The sequence below is a fragment of the Falco biarmicus genome, chromosome 16 (genome assembly GCF_023638135.1).
Source record: "Falco biarmicus isolate bFalBia1 chromosome 16, bFalBia1.pri, whole genome shotgun sequence".
In the NCBI taxonomy this organism is placed as follows: domain Eukaryota; kingdom Metazoa; phylum Chordata; class Aves; order Falconiformes; family Falconidae; genus Falco; species Falco biarmicus.
Window position 1 is genome coordinate 10749866 of NC_079303.1, and position 14984 is coordinate 10764849.

The following is a 14984-nucleotide window of genomic DNA, read 5'->3' on the forward strand; positions in this document are numbered from 1 at the left end:
CCTGCTGGAGAGCGGCCGCTGCATGAGCTTCTGCAGGACACAGAGCCTCTGCGGCTGCCCACAGCTTGCAGGAGGGCAGGGCAAGGGCTGGGACAGGCTGTCCTGGTGGCACACCAGCTCTCGGCAGCCTCCAAGCCACAGCTGCTGGGCCAAAGCCACGGTTCCAGCTGCTGGCTCCCTGCCTGTCCTGCCGCACTACACAGCATCGCGCTGCGGGCAGGACAGAGCAGGGCAGGGCAGGCTCTGGGACCGCTGGCCTGGGGTTCTCCGTTGATGGCGTCTTACTCTGTTTTCCTTTGCAGCAGGAGGGAGCAGCAGCAGCAGCAGGAGGAGGATGGGGCTGCCCTGGCCCTTTGCTCTACGGCGCACCCCGGCCGCTGCCCAGGCACCAGGGCAGGCGGGCTCCGGCTGCAGCAGGGCGCTCTTTGGGCAGCCCCTGGCAGCCCTCTGTGGGGAGGACAACACGCTGCCCCGGCCCATCCAGGTAAGCCAGCCTGGACACGGGGTCCCCAGCCCCCCACTCAGTCCACAGGCAGTGTCCCCTGGCTCCAGGTACTGGGGAATTGGGCTCTCTGCCCATGGCTCACGCTTCTCTGCTCCCAGCCCCTTTGCAGGAGGACAGAGCCCAGCCTGGGGAAGAGCGCTGGCCATGGCCACCGCTGCTGCAGGGCAGCTCCTCAGCCAAGCCACTGTCCTGCATCTCTTGCAGGAGCTGCTGGCTGTCCTGCACCAGGAAGGACCGACGACGGAGGGGATATTCCGCAGAGCTGCCGGCGGCACAGAACTTCGGCAGCTACGCGAGGCCCTGGACCGCGGCACGGAAGTCGATGTGGGAAGCCAGCCTGCACTGCTGCTGGCCGTCATCTTGAAGGTGAGCGCTTCTGAGCTGCAGCTGGAGGAGCTCCTGGCTGGCCTGCAGCGTTCAAAGGCTCACCTGCAGCCCTTGGCATTGCAGGAATTCCTGCGAAGCATCCCCACCAAGCTCCTCGTCATCGACCTCTACGAGGACTGGATGGCAGCCATGGAGAGGGCCAGCAAGCAGGCCAAGGTGGAGGAGCTGAAAGCGTAAGTGTGGGCAGCCGCCGGCCTGTTGAGCAGGGACCGGGAGAGTTCTGGGACCTGCCTGCAAAGGCATGGGTTCCTCAGAAAGCTGTCTTTTCGGGCAGCTGCAAAGCTGTGCAACACGGCTGCTGGCTCCCACCCGCCTGGGGCCAGCTGCAGGGACGGCTGTGGGCACCCTCTGCTTCATCAGCCTTGTCTTCCTCTTCCCTCAGGGTGGCTGACAAGTTGCCTGTGGCCAATCTCCTCCTCCTGAAGCGGCTGATGGCCCTGCTGCAGCACATCGGCCACAACGCAGCCACCAGCAGAATGAGCTGCAGCAACCTGGCCATCTGCATCGGGCCCAACCTGCTGAGCCCACCCAACGAGGACCTGCTCCCGCTGCAGGCCATGCTGGCAGTGACCGAGAAGGTACGCCCTACCCAGCAGCCGGCTGCTGCCTTCCCGGCCCATCGGAGCTTGGCTGTTGAGAGGTCCCTGGCTGCCTCCTCCCTTGAGCCAGGGCTGGTGGGCTGGGTGCCTGGAAGAGCAACCCCCAGCCGCAGCCACCTGCGCAGACAAAGGGTCAGCAGTGGGAAAGGCTGCTTGACATGTCTGCAGGCACCTGGCTTGAGACCAAGGCTTTCATGTCTGCAGGTGAACGTGCTGGTGGAGTTCCTCATTGAAAACTGCGGGGACATCTTTGGGGGGGAGGTGGCCGGCCTCTCCCCTCCATCAGCCGAGGAGGTGCCAGCACCCATGGACAGGCGCACAGGTAGGAGGAGGGGCTGAGGCTTGTCACAGACACTGGGGCTCGGGATGCCAGAAACCTCAACGTTGAGGAGACAAGCGGTGTAGGGCTTGGCTGGGCTTTGCTTGAGATGTTCTTGACTTCCAAGAAGTCGCGCTGCTGCACGTGCTTTTGCTTTCCAGAGCTGCAGTGCGAAGAGCAAAGTGGCCCTGCAGGCACAGCAGACACCCAGCGTCCGGCAGAAGCCTTTCTGGATGCAGACGCCTCTCTGCTGGACATCGACAGAGGAGCTGGGGGAGACACAGGGGCAGGGCCCAAAGCGGCAGAGGTACGGCAGCTCCACAGACACTGGGACAACATGTCTCAAGTGGGACAGTAATTTCCCAGGAGGCCAAGCAGCCGCTGGGCCTCCTCCTGGCAGCCGCTCTCTTGTGCCTTTGGGGCTCCTCCTCTCCCCCCAGCGTGGTACGTGTTAAGGAAAACTGGAAAGGCTGTTTCTGGAATGCATTTCATGAAGTATGATCTGCTTCATCAAACAAAACATACCTACAAAACACCCACAAAAGGACAGAAGGGAGTAGCTGTCACCTTGAGAGGGCTTTTGCTCAGATCCTATTCCATCGCAGCTTCATCAAGTCTAGGCTGCAGTGGCTGGACTGTGCAAAATGTGCATGATGCAAGCCAGCATCTCCTCTGTAGAGCTAAGATGGCAATTTGGCAGTCAGGCCCTCACTACCCCAGGCCCTTACTTGCCACCCGTTACCTCCCACGTTTCTGGTTTAGGCACCTCCAGATTTGCCTCCAGCCACCCCCGAGGGCACGGCAGAGTCCCCGGCATGCCTGCAACAACTGACCAGCCTGCCCCAGGAAACCAGGTAGGAAGAGCTCCCCTTGCCTGACCTGAGAGCTCACTGCAGGGGCTTGGGGCTTTCCCCCTCTCATCACGCTGTGGGGTGGAAAGTTTTTCAGGATCCCACCAGGAGAAGGAAAACTCGAGACAAAGAAAGAGAAAAGAAATCTGGGCAGAGGAGAGGGACAGCACAGCAAAAATAAAACGGAGAAGAGAGGAAATGACTTTGCGGGCCCAAACCTGAGAAAATTCAGGACGGTGCAGCACGTCAGGAAGGCCAGGTGCGTACCAGGCGCGGCTGCCCATCTTTCCCGAGTCTGAACACGGCCCTAAGTCAGCCCAGCTGGCTGGCAAGGGCCGGCGAGGGCTGGTGCTGAGCAGGGTTTGGGATGAGCCCCACGGCAGCTCCCCAGGGGCTCCCCATCGAGCCCTGCTGCGTGGCACAGGGGCACTGTCAGCATCCCTGCGCACGCACAGCTCCCTAGGGAGGTCACCCCTGGGGAGAAGGCCCCTAGTGGAGGCCAGCAAGAGCTCTCCCTTCTGGGCCATGAGGAATTCCTCAGAAACAGTGTCCTCCAAAGAAGGGGGAACCAAATCCTGCCTCTTCCTGCCTCTGGGGGCTTAGCAGAGCTTTCTGACTCTGTCGTTGCAGGTGCTGACTGACTTTCACCGGCTGAACCGCTGTGACTCCTGGGCCCTCGCAGCTGGTGTTGACAATAAAAGAATCTTTTCCCTCTCCTGACCGTGTCTGCCATCGTGTCTTCCGGAGTGGGGAGCTCTTGTGCTGGGAAGGACCCTCGGGGAGGAGTTTGGGATCATCCCTTGCCCCAGCACCCTTTCCAGCGGGCATCGGGGCTGAGTTGAGGAGCTTTAGGAGGAAAAGCAAAGCACAGAGCCACACAGGAGGGTGGGGTTGGAAGGGACCCGTGGAGGTCCTCTGGGCCAAGCCCTCTGCTCCAGCACGCTCATCTAGAGCAGGTTGCAGAGAACTGTGTGCCCTTGGCCTTTGAAGATCTGCAAGGACAGAGAGCCCACAACCTCCTCGGACAACCTTTGCCAGCATGGGACCACTCTGGGGGGGAACATTTGCCATTTCAATCTCTTCTTTCACTGTACCACATTCCAGAACAGCCATGACATGACCAGCTCAGGCTTGAAACCAAGTGCTGTGGCCGGCCTTCAGGGCCAGCAGGGACTGGGGGCCAGAGGGGAAGTGTTTTAGGGACGGATCGTGGGGGCCGGAGGGAGGGTTTGAGGGACGGACGCCGAGGAAGGCCTCATCCCTGCAGAGATGGCTCAGGCCCAGGGCCTGTCTTAAGGTTCAGTCTTAGTGTTAGGGCTTAAGGTTATATCTTAGGGTTAAGTCTTAGGCTTCATTCTTAGGGTTAGCTTTTAAGGTTAAGTCTTCAGGTTAAGTCTTAAAATTTATCTTAGGGATAAGTCTTTGGGTTAAGTCTTAATATTTAAGTGTTAAGGTTAAGTCTTTAGGTCAAGTCTTAAGGTTAAGTCTTAAAGTTAACTCTTAAGTTTAAGACTTATGGATTGAGTCTTGGGGTTAACTATAAAGTTTAATGCTTAAGTTTAAGTCTTAGGGTTAACCCTTAAGAGTTAAGTCTTGGGGATAAGTCTTAGGGATAACTCTTTGGGTTAAGTCTTAAAATTTAAGTCTTAGGGTTATGACTTTAGGGTCAAGTTTTAAGGTTATGTCTTAGGCTTAATTCTCAGGGTTAAGTCTTAAGGTTGAGCCTTAAGTTTAAGTCATAAGGTTAAGTCTTAGGGTTAAATCATGAGTGTAAATCTTAAGGTTAAGTTTTAAGGTTAAATCTTTAAGGTTAAGTCTTGGGGTTAAGTCTTAATGGTACATCTTAAAGTTAAGTCTTAGCGAATGCTTAATAGTCTTAGGGTTAAATCTCAGGGTTAAGTCTCAAGGTAAAGTGTCAACGTTAAGTATCAGACTTAGGGTTAGGTCATACCTAACATAGGGTTAGGTAATGACTAGAAATTCAAAAACAGCCATGCTATTGCCCATGTTCCAGAAACACGTCTGTTCTGGCTGTTGCAAAGGCCCCAGCAATGTCCATAACTTACAGCCAATTAAATTCTTCTGTAAAAATTGTGTTAGGTTCCAGTGAAGAATTAACGGGTCGTATGAAAAATGGTAAACAGCTTCTGAATTGCTGCTTCTTTGTGTCTTGCAGATGAGTAATACTGCAGCATTACACTGAGGCCAATAAGGTGCTCCCCTTCCATCTTCCCAAGCTGGGAACTACTCTCTACAGGATAGTATCAAAGTATACGCACATTTTAAAGTTAGGATAAACACTCTGAATTATTAACAATTAATGTTTTGCTCATATTACAGCAGTTATCCAGCTAGAGAGCACAGTGTAAGGTTTACAACCACTATTTCACAAGAAAGTACATCTAAACATACCTTAATAAGCTGGGCCAGAGAAAGAGATGCGGAAGAGTCGCCAATCTATTCAGAAAAATTAAACACATGTTCAAGTTCTGCATACAATCAGAACATAGCAAGAGTTCACCCCTACTGCTGTATGAAAGCCTGCGCTATAGCCTCTGAGCATCACTGAAAGAGCCACCTCCAAGCCAGTGGAATTTGTATTTGTTCAAAACAAAGTCCAAACCTTAAACAGCTTTACGTATGCCTACGTTGTTAATGGGAAGAAACTAAAGTAACCAACCCCTCCTGAGATCAATCTATCACTCAGGATACCTCAGAGGGGGACCCTTGCCAAATGCTCACAACTGCTTAAAAGACGGAGGGTTAAGGAAGCTGTCCATTTTCAGCTCAAAAGGATCTAAAAAAAATATTTCCGTTTATTTGAGAAGGAAGTGTCACTACAGGAAACATTGCCAGTGCAGTTTATAAATTAATCAGTTAATAGCTCAACATTTTCTAAATGCACACAGGCACGGTTCATGAGCGCAGCACAGTTTTTGCGCTGTCTTTCATTTACTTTCATTAGACCCCAAGTTCATGAATTTCTAGGTTAAGTTATCCTAAGAGCTTACAAAGTGATCAGATCCCGTGACCTAGAGCTCGTGTAATGCCTCACACCATTCGAGTGAAGAAAAAGCAGTTATACTTACAGATGAAAACCAAACACCACCACAAAGTAATGTTTGTACTATGAGGGCTATTTTGAAATGCATTGTTGCACGTAGCATTCCACCCAAGGGCCAAATGGAGATCTAGGCCATCACTAGTCAAGTATCTCCTCGCGTTACTTATTCATGTCTTAGCAGCAGAACGACAGTGTTTTCTGAACTGAAGAAAAATGCTGCCCCTTTTCCAAATGTAAATTCAAAGTGGTGGTGTACTGAAGGGTGGCACCAAGTTCAGTGGTGCAAACCTTGAACCTGCAAGCTCTAAAAATGAGCCCACATTATCTGTACAACACACAGTCATACAAGAAATGTTCTAGCCTATTCAGTACGAAATGCAATGCACTACTAGGCACAAATACCACTGCTCACATTAGCACCGTGCAAAAGTTGGCATTGCTCAGTTTTCACTATGCTGAATCAAATACATTGGATTTACAGCATACACTGTGTTTCACTGGAAAGTATGTTTTTATATATATATTACAAATATTATATATAAAACATTTATATTTTATATATATAAAAGAATTAGTACAAGGCTACATTTCTTAGGCTTAGGTGCAGCATGCAGAAAAAAGTTTCAGCTTGTGTTTTTACATACCTCTTTTGATGTTCTACTCGCTGGCTCAGTTTGACTTCTAGAAGAAGAAAGATGATCAGAACTTAAAATAAAGCACTCGTAACCAACATAAAGCCGTGAAAACAGTTTATAAAACCTGAGCACCAAAACACTGTGTTCTGATAGTCTTATGAATATGGAAATTTATTTCTATACATAAAGTGTGCTCTCCTGGTACATTCAGTGCAACTGAAATAAAACCCCAAATCCCATTCCTTCTTTGTCCCCAATTACTCTAAGATACAGAATACAGCAGTGCAAGAAGAAGTCCTCACATATTTTCTTTCTTCTCTCTAAGTCTCAAAACGATGAAGACTGTGCTACACTTTTCTGTTCTTAAATAGTCAGCCATCCAAATATGAAGGCACCTTCAGGCAATCTGTATAGCCCCACTATCACAAACAGGTACCAGATAGAGCACTTTGGTTTCTACACTCCCCTGACAAAACAAGAACAGGTGTCTGTAGAAAAGTGCTTCTTTGTGGAGGCCCAAGCACTGTGTTCAGGTACCCACCATCCTCTAGCCTAAAGTGACTACCAATAGCAGTAGAAACATCACCTGAAAGCAGTTCCAAGGATTTTCTGTGGTCGAGGAGGCCTGTGTTAAAAAAATAAGGAAAAAAGCCTGGATTACCAGAATTTGCTTTAAGATCATCTTGAACATGCTACAATATTTTAGGAAACACTTATGGCACACAAGCCCTTGCCGAGATTCCACATACTCATTGGTCTGTACCTGCATGCTACTCATGAATCACACATGCAACCGTCCATCAGTTAACAAACAATTCATACATCATCCAAAGCGTCCCACGAGCAGAGGCAACCCAAAGGCTGCTGTGCAAGTCCTGCACAAATAGAAAGGCTCATACTTCCTGCCACTGCTAAACCACCACCAGGCTCGCAAGTACAGCCACGTACCTCCTGAACATGAGGAAGTGCGAGGAAATGCTTTAGATTACCACACCATGGTTTCTCCATCCACTTGCCTTGAGGAAGATACTACAAGGTGACTAACGCATTTCTGAAGGCCTCTCCACCGTGACACCATGCGTTCATCATTCCCAAACACTAACGACTCTACCAGTTGTTTCCACAATGTTTCCAGCTGAAGGAAGAGAAAGCTAACCTGCCCGATCCATTTGCAACTTTAGGAGAGCAGCGGCATACATCCCTGATCCCCACGGGCAGGTATTTCTTGGATCTTTGATGCTAGGGGCACCTAGCCTCTCATTTTAGGGCAGCATTCCAACACCAGGAGAGGGTGCCATCCAACCAGAAACCGAGGCGATATTGACAAGACAGCACTAAGCATCCCCATCTAAATTAACCCCCCAAACCAGGCCATGTTTAGAAGCACAGTGCTGTGGCATCCAGAAAGCCTTGGCAGCGCCTGAAAGCACTGCAACACCTACTGCAGTAATATGCCCAAAGCTTACAGGAGAGCCACATAAATTCAGGGGGTTTTGCTTGCAGATGCTTCATGGGTACTAGGATGCTGCGGTACTGTTTGTTTGAGACACGCTGTAACTCGCCAGTACACTTTATGTATTGAGAACTAACATTAGAAAGACATGGCAAAACCACAAGTCAATAGTATCTACTAATGGTGGAGGAGAGGTCTGTCTTGAAGAAGCCTTGAAAACATGACCATTCAAACCATGCTGATGCAGCTGATACAGAACTGGACTGGACGAATACATCGATGACGGCGATAATGCTGTAGTCAGGCTTACATTTGAGTATCTGCAATTGTAATCAGATTCTCTGTCCTCCATAAATCTGAGGAATACAGCAGTAATACCTGGAGCACAGAGAGCAGCTTAGGCTGAAAACAAACTTAGAAAGGTAACTACTAACATTTGGGAATGTGCTCAACTGCTTTCTGAGCTTCAGGTTTGGAAAAGATCAACTGTTCCTTCACCGTCCTGGCACAAAAGGCAATACGCTTTAGGATGTTGTTCTTTTTCTCTTGCCCGACATAGACATTGTCTTTAGGAATCTAATAGGAAGCACTTAAGAATGAAACTTCTTGTTTGCATGGGGTGCCAGCTGGCCACTCTCAGTCCTTCCTCTGGAGACAGCATGCAGCCCACACACACACACCCCCCTTTGGGGTGTAAGAATACCCTGCCCCCCTCCCCCAGACAAAGGAAGCAGTCAAACACGGAGACTCGGACTGCTGGCAGATGGGAACAAATCACCGGTTCACACTGCAATGTGTCTCTCCGTTTACTCTAAAAGCACTAAAAGCAAAAGCATACAATAAGGAATCTCTCTGCATAGAGGAAACAGGATGGAGAACTTGACTCTCAGAAAAACCAAGCCCAAGAACAAACCCAATTCAAACGTCTGAACAGTTACCACTGTTGGAGCTTGAATGCCACGTCCCAGCAGGCTGAAAAATCTAAGTCTGCTTTGGGACAGACACCTTCAAATCTGCCCTGTCACAACACAATTTAACAGCAGCTTTAACAAGAAAGATACAACCGGAATGCCTCCGTAAACTAACCGCCACAAAGAAGGTGAACGCACTGAAACCCCTCCCAAAGAACACAACGTGTTATGGCTACTTACCCAAGGTCTGTTTTGCCGGTAGCTTTAACTCCTCTGACGGGGACTCCCCTAACAGTTACCGATGAGTTCCCCGGAATCAGGGCATTATCATCTGTGTATTCTGGAAACAACATCAATACAGAGAAAGCATCAGTCAGTTTGTAAGAGTGATATTGACATGTCGTGACGTAGCACTTCAGGGAATCCCTTTACAGATACAAACCCAACATTTTACACACAGCGTCATGCTTTTATCGTCTCAGGTTACCTTTCCAGAAATCTTCAGGTCTGATAGTCAAACACAAGCAGCAAAATCTTTTCCATTTTTTTGGAATCGTTTCAATGCCAACAGCAAAATGGTCTCTAAAGTCACTAAAGCAGAGTCTGCTAAAGCATGAGGTTCTTTCCTGATCTCACTTACATTGCTTTTGCTCCTGTTAGCTTACAAAACCCTAGAACATGTCTCTATAACAGCGAGCACGGAAGAGGACACCCCCACCCTGCCTCCCACCTTTTCAAACACATCCCAACCATCCATTTTGCCTTCCCACCATCTTCAAAGAGAGTCCACCATCTCTTTCTTTTTTTTCCCCCAGTGATGTTTAAAATCCTGTTTACTTTTAGCTTCTATTAGCATTGCTGCTATTAAGAGATTTCCGTGATCACGCGGCCCCGAAAAATCTGAACAAGTTGGCCATCTTCACTCAAGGTTCACTGAAGGGTCTTTCCAAGATCACGTCACCATTTAGTCAGGACTCCTGCACCAAGTTATAAAACCCACGACCGTATCTCCACAGGGAAGATCTCCGAGAACCCCCTTTAGGCAGAACATCCTGGCCGAGTTCTTTCCTTCATCTTCTGAAGGTGACTTTAAGCACGTAGAGGCTGTTCAATAAAAACAGAAATTCACGGTTGTGTGTAAAACCCCAAAATCTCGCATACATGTGTATGACACTGAAATGTATTCCTTAGCTTTGCTCTGACAACCACTGGGGGATTTTTGCCTTTTCACAGGGAAGACACCCTTACAGAAGTTCCACTAAGTATCTGTGTCACAACCTGTACATCTGCCTCTACCTGCATGTCTATCTCTACCGCCGTATGACACGCGATCCCGTAACACCCCCAAGACCCCTAACACCGTGCTGTTAAGTCTCCTCACAGATACTCTCCTGAACATACTTTACCTATCTGCAGGTAAACAGCGTGCTTAGGTCCAACCACTTGAAAGGCTAGGGCCAAAGTTACAGTTACCGCAGCAGACATGTTATTCTGTTTAAGTTTTAATACATCAAACAGGAAGAGGGAAAAAACCTATGAGTACACATTGTAAAGAAAAGACTGTTGTGAGAATGTCACAGAACCACAGGAAAAAAAAAAGAAAAAAACCAAAACAAAACACCCGATAAAATTTGAATGTTTAAGGAATGGCAACGGTTTCCAAGTCTTTTTATTTCTGTCATATCCCAAAGTCTTTAATCACATGCAAGCTTTGCCAGATGGTAGATTACCAAACTGAAACAGCACGCTAAGTAATACGAAACCATTACCGTCTCTGAGAATCAAGCACCATTTCTGAGATTCAAAAGAACTTAGGGCTTCTCGAAGAACATTTCTAGGTATATTCACCATAAGTGATCTGCCATAAAACTTCAGTATTGCCCTGACACCGTTTAACACGCAGTACCAGGAAAAAAATGCACCGTTTGAAAGAAACGAAGAAATGATGCTCAATAACATCTGAATGAAAATGTCTTTGGCGTAGCAAAGAAGCTGTATTAGCAAGAAATGCCAAGTATACTTGAGACAGAACACCCGTCTACAAGATGGCTTTCCAGGGTCTGCATAGATTCTCACTCACAGATACACTCTTGATCCAAAACGTTGCTACTGAGCAGTTTCTGCAGCAGCCAAGCGCCACTTTGGCAATGCGGTGGAGTAAAAGTAGTTGAAGACAAATTTCAGTCACCAAACCCACTTTTTTCCCCTTCAAATTAGCCATCCACTCCTTTTCTATCACGTTCAGCCTTCTCTGCCGGGTTTCAAAGAAATCTGGCAGGTTTGTGATTACAAGGCATTGTCCCACATTTCCTTATCGTTTTACCTAGAAGGGTTCCCAGAAACCAAACCTCTTCCACGCGCGGTGCCGCACATCGACCCCGTACGCTGCTGTGCCTGGCTGCGCACACAGCCCTCACGCCAGCTGCCAGCGCACAACCACGGAAGAGCAGCTCTGAGGCCCCAGCACGAGTCACCGCTGCCGGCCGCGGCCCAATCGCCTCACTGGCCACCTGCGCCACCGCCAGCCGGCCGGTCCCCGCATCCCGCGCCCGCCGCCCCCACGCGCCTTCCATGGTCTAGGCGTTGGTGACCTGCAGGTCGCAGTGAGTCGCCTTCAGCCTCTCGCGGCCTGATCTGGCGCCTGAGGTCCTGTCACCGCCAGGCTTTCAATACCTGCTCTCCCCTCCTGTCACCCCCCAGGCTGTCCCCAACAGCTGTCCTCTCCTGTACCCCTCCCCCAGGCCTGTCCCCACCTACTGTCCCCTCCTGTCACCCTCCAGGCTGCCATTGCCTGCTGTCCCCTCCTGTCACCCCCGGGCTGTCACTACCTGGTGGCATAAGCTACATAAGATAACAAGACAATAAGAAAAAAAAAAACCAAACCGAAAACCTGCTTTGGTGAACACCAAAACACCCATGACTTTCTCAGGCTCTTCACTACCCCACATGTGAGTCAAGGGACAGGGTCTCCCACAGGCTCTTTTGCGGGCACTTCCTGAAGACACCCCCATCCCCCAACCCCCACCCCACCCTGCTTTTCTACAAGTGCACAAAGAGGTTAAGAAGAGTTTCATGTCTAAGTTAAAGGAGGCAGTTTCTGAAATTAGCTTAGGTGAAAAAAGCAAGGTGGTGTATTCATGGATTTTCTCCTCTGCAAAGCCATGAAGAAAACATGAACCGCACTCCCCAAAGGCAAAGGAGCAAACTGAGGGAGAGCAGCTCACTGGCGCCTTTCAGAGCTTCAACAGTCTGGAGAAACGGGAAAAAAACCCATGCAAAGATAAAGAGCAGCCAAGATGCACTTTTATAAAATGCACATTGGGGCCTGTTCCAGATCTCAGAATGACTTTCAGTATTGCTTTGCATGACTATTAGACCAAGGCCTAAAGTGGCGTGATAGCTTCTGCTTGCCGGGGCACGGTAAGATCACTCAAACGAGCGACAAGGTAACAAGTAAACACCAGAGGCAATAGCGGAGCTTACCGTTTCCCTCCACTGGTGACCAGCTGTACATAAACCAGCTTAACCAGCCTCCCTAAGGGTGGCTCTAAAGTCGCTGAAAAGGAAAAAAAAGAAGGTAAGTGCTTAGCCTGAAATGCAAAGGCACCATCTTGGCTCCCAGGCAGGTGGCACAGATGGCCCAACAGGGTCATGTGCCCACCTTCCAGGGAAGATAAAAAAAGCGCAGGACGTCTTAGTGGGGTGGGTTTGTTGCATCCTTTCCGTTTGCTGAAAGCCTGAGGAAGGATGTATTCCACGGTAGGACCGGTGGCACTTTAGACCTGAGGTTAAAAAAGTGCTGCACTTCAGTGACGCTCCCCAAGCTGCTTTCACCACCAAACAGAAAAAGATTTGCTTTCTCCAGTATGGTGGGAATGATACCATAAAGTCGGTCAGGGAGAAAAACCCTCTAAGACTTGCTTGCAAGTTTCAGAAGGCCGGCATTCTTTATGGCAGTGCTGGGAGCACGGGGGAATGTTTCCTCTGAGCGTGCTCACCCAGTTCCTCGAGGGTACGCACTATGGACAGCAGAGCACTTGCACACTCATAGCACATTACACATGCATTTTCAGTCAGGCACGGGATGGGTTACAAGTTGCTTGCTTTAATGCAAACAAGCACACACCCTCAGACAGCACTGCTGAGGTTTTTTACTAGCTCCCCGTGCTCCCCAAGCGGGGCCTTGCCCTCTCTCGGGGGGCTATCTGAGTCAGAGGTCACGATCTCCCCCCACAACAATTACCTTTGTCCGAATTCCAACCAACATTCTGCGGATCGCAGCACTCTTATCGGCTTGTCTCCTCCTGCGACCACAACGTCCTCACCCAGAGGCTCTTTCTGCATCACTGAAGAGAACGCCGATCTTTTCCCCATCCATTCTTTGTTCCCCATCCTTCCCAAGGCTGACTCCCTGCATGAGAGGTCCCTTAATTCGTCACTTCTAACAGCTTTAGAGAGTCAGCTTGGCCTAACCTTTGTGCGCAGGTGTGTTTAACGTAGAGCTACACAGCAAATCAGAGCGTGGTAACCGGGGAGCTCAGACATCTTGTCCCTTTGCCGAGCCAGCAGCCTTCCCTTAACAGAATCCCTGGACATAAACGTATACACAGTGGAATCTATACAGTGGCATCAAACGTCCCGCCAGACACCACAACCTCTGTCCCTGGCATGGCCCAACTGCCCAGCACCACCAGACCACTCTGGCCCAAACACCATAAGGCAATGGTTCCCACCTGACAACAGCAAGTCGAGGAACATTTTTTTTTTTTCCTAAATAGAGAGAGTTTTACTTCGTATGCTGCCGACTACATCAAATTCTGTTTTGCTGGCTGACTGGATAGACAGCAAAGCTGAACTCCACATCAAATATAATCAAATCTATCAAGTATATCACATAATGGAATATATCAAATGCAGTTTCTTATATTGCAATAAAAGAAAATAGCATGCAATATGATAAAAGGAACCAGTGGCAGTTACTGTGAGCGATATGATAAAAGAGCAACAGGAGCGAAGCATCCATTTGTTATCCCAAAGTGTTAACGTGACTAAGGAAAGGAGACATCACCAATTAACACCCCAACAACACCCAGGCCCACCCTTCGGCTGGGAGCCCCCTTGCAGCCAGTGCCAGGAGTCCCTCGGGAGCTAGCTGGGAAATTCCCCTGGAGAAGGTACCAGGAAGGAATTCTCTTGCTGCTTCCCACCGTGCATGGTAGCCATGTGAGGCACAGCACAAGAGTTCTGCTCCCTGCTTTCTCTGGTGAGAAAATTGACACAGCACTTTTGAACTCATGGCCTGGGAAACCATGAACCAAAAAACATGGCCTGGGGAAGTGCAGGGCTGCTCCCCTGGAGAGGGTTCCAGAAGGAATTTTATTGCTACTTCTCACCATGTCCTTGCAGCCACGTCAGGCACAGCACAAATGTTCTGCTCCCTGCTTTCTGTGGTCAGAAAATGGACCCCTCACCTTTGAAATTGCACAGAGCCCAAAAACCTCACCTTGGCAAACTGCAGCACTGCTCCCCTGGAGAAGGTGGCAGGAAGGAATTCTCTTGCTGCTTCTCACCCTGCCCTGGCAGCCATGTCAGGCACAGCACAAAAGTGCTGCTCCCTGCTTTCCGTGGTGAGCAAAAATTAATCCCTCAGCGGTGCAGTCGTTAAGATCCAAAAAAAGTCCCTTTGGCAAAGTACAGCACTCCTCCCATAAAGAAGGTTCCAGGAAGGAATTCTCTTGCTGTTCTCACCCTGCCCTGGCAGCCATGTGAGGCACAGCACAAAAGTTCACCTCCCTACTTCCTGTGGTGAGAAATTTGACCCAAACATTTTGCACTCATGCAGAACCAGTGCTCACTTTGTGAAAGGGCAGCACTGCTCCCCTGGAGAAGGGGCCAGGAAGGAATCCTCTTGCTGTTTCTCACCCTGCCCTGGCACCCATGTGAGGAACAGCACAGCACAAAAGTTCTGCTCCCTGCTTTCTGTGGTGAGCAAAACTGACCCTGCAGAGCTGCAGACCTTAAGAGCCAAAAAAAAAATACATCTTGGGAAAGGGCAGCACTGTTCCCCTGGAGCAGGTGCCAGGAAGGAATTTTCTTGCTGTTTCTCACTCTGTCCTTGCAGCCATGTGAGGCACAGCACAAATGTTCTGCTCCCTAATAGCTGTGTTCTGAAAATGAACCCCTCACATTTGCAATCGTATAGAGCCAAAAAACCCCTCACCTTGACAAGTGCAGCACTGCTCCCCTGGAGAAGGTTCCAG

The 14984-nt window shown here is 49.5% G+C and overlaps 1 protein-coding gene across 1 annotated transcript; it reads left to right on the top strand.

Moving 5' to 3' along the window:
- The first annotated feature begins 180 nt into the window (after window positions 1-180).
- Window positions 181-3381, top strand: LOC130159882 (T-cell activation Rho GTPase-activating protein-like). Its single transcript, XM_056361912.1, has 6 exons — window positions 181-484; window positions 710-871; window positions 956-1065; window positions 1275-1470; window positions 1696-1752; window positions 3292-3381. The coding sequence occupies exons 1-6, from the start codon at window positions 335-337 to the stop codon at window positions 3379-3381; spliced, it is 765 nt and encodes a 254-aa protein (XP_056217887.1). The 5' UTR covers window positions 181-334.
- Window positions 3382-14984: the final 11603 nt, after the last annotated feature.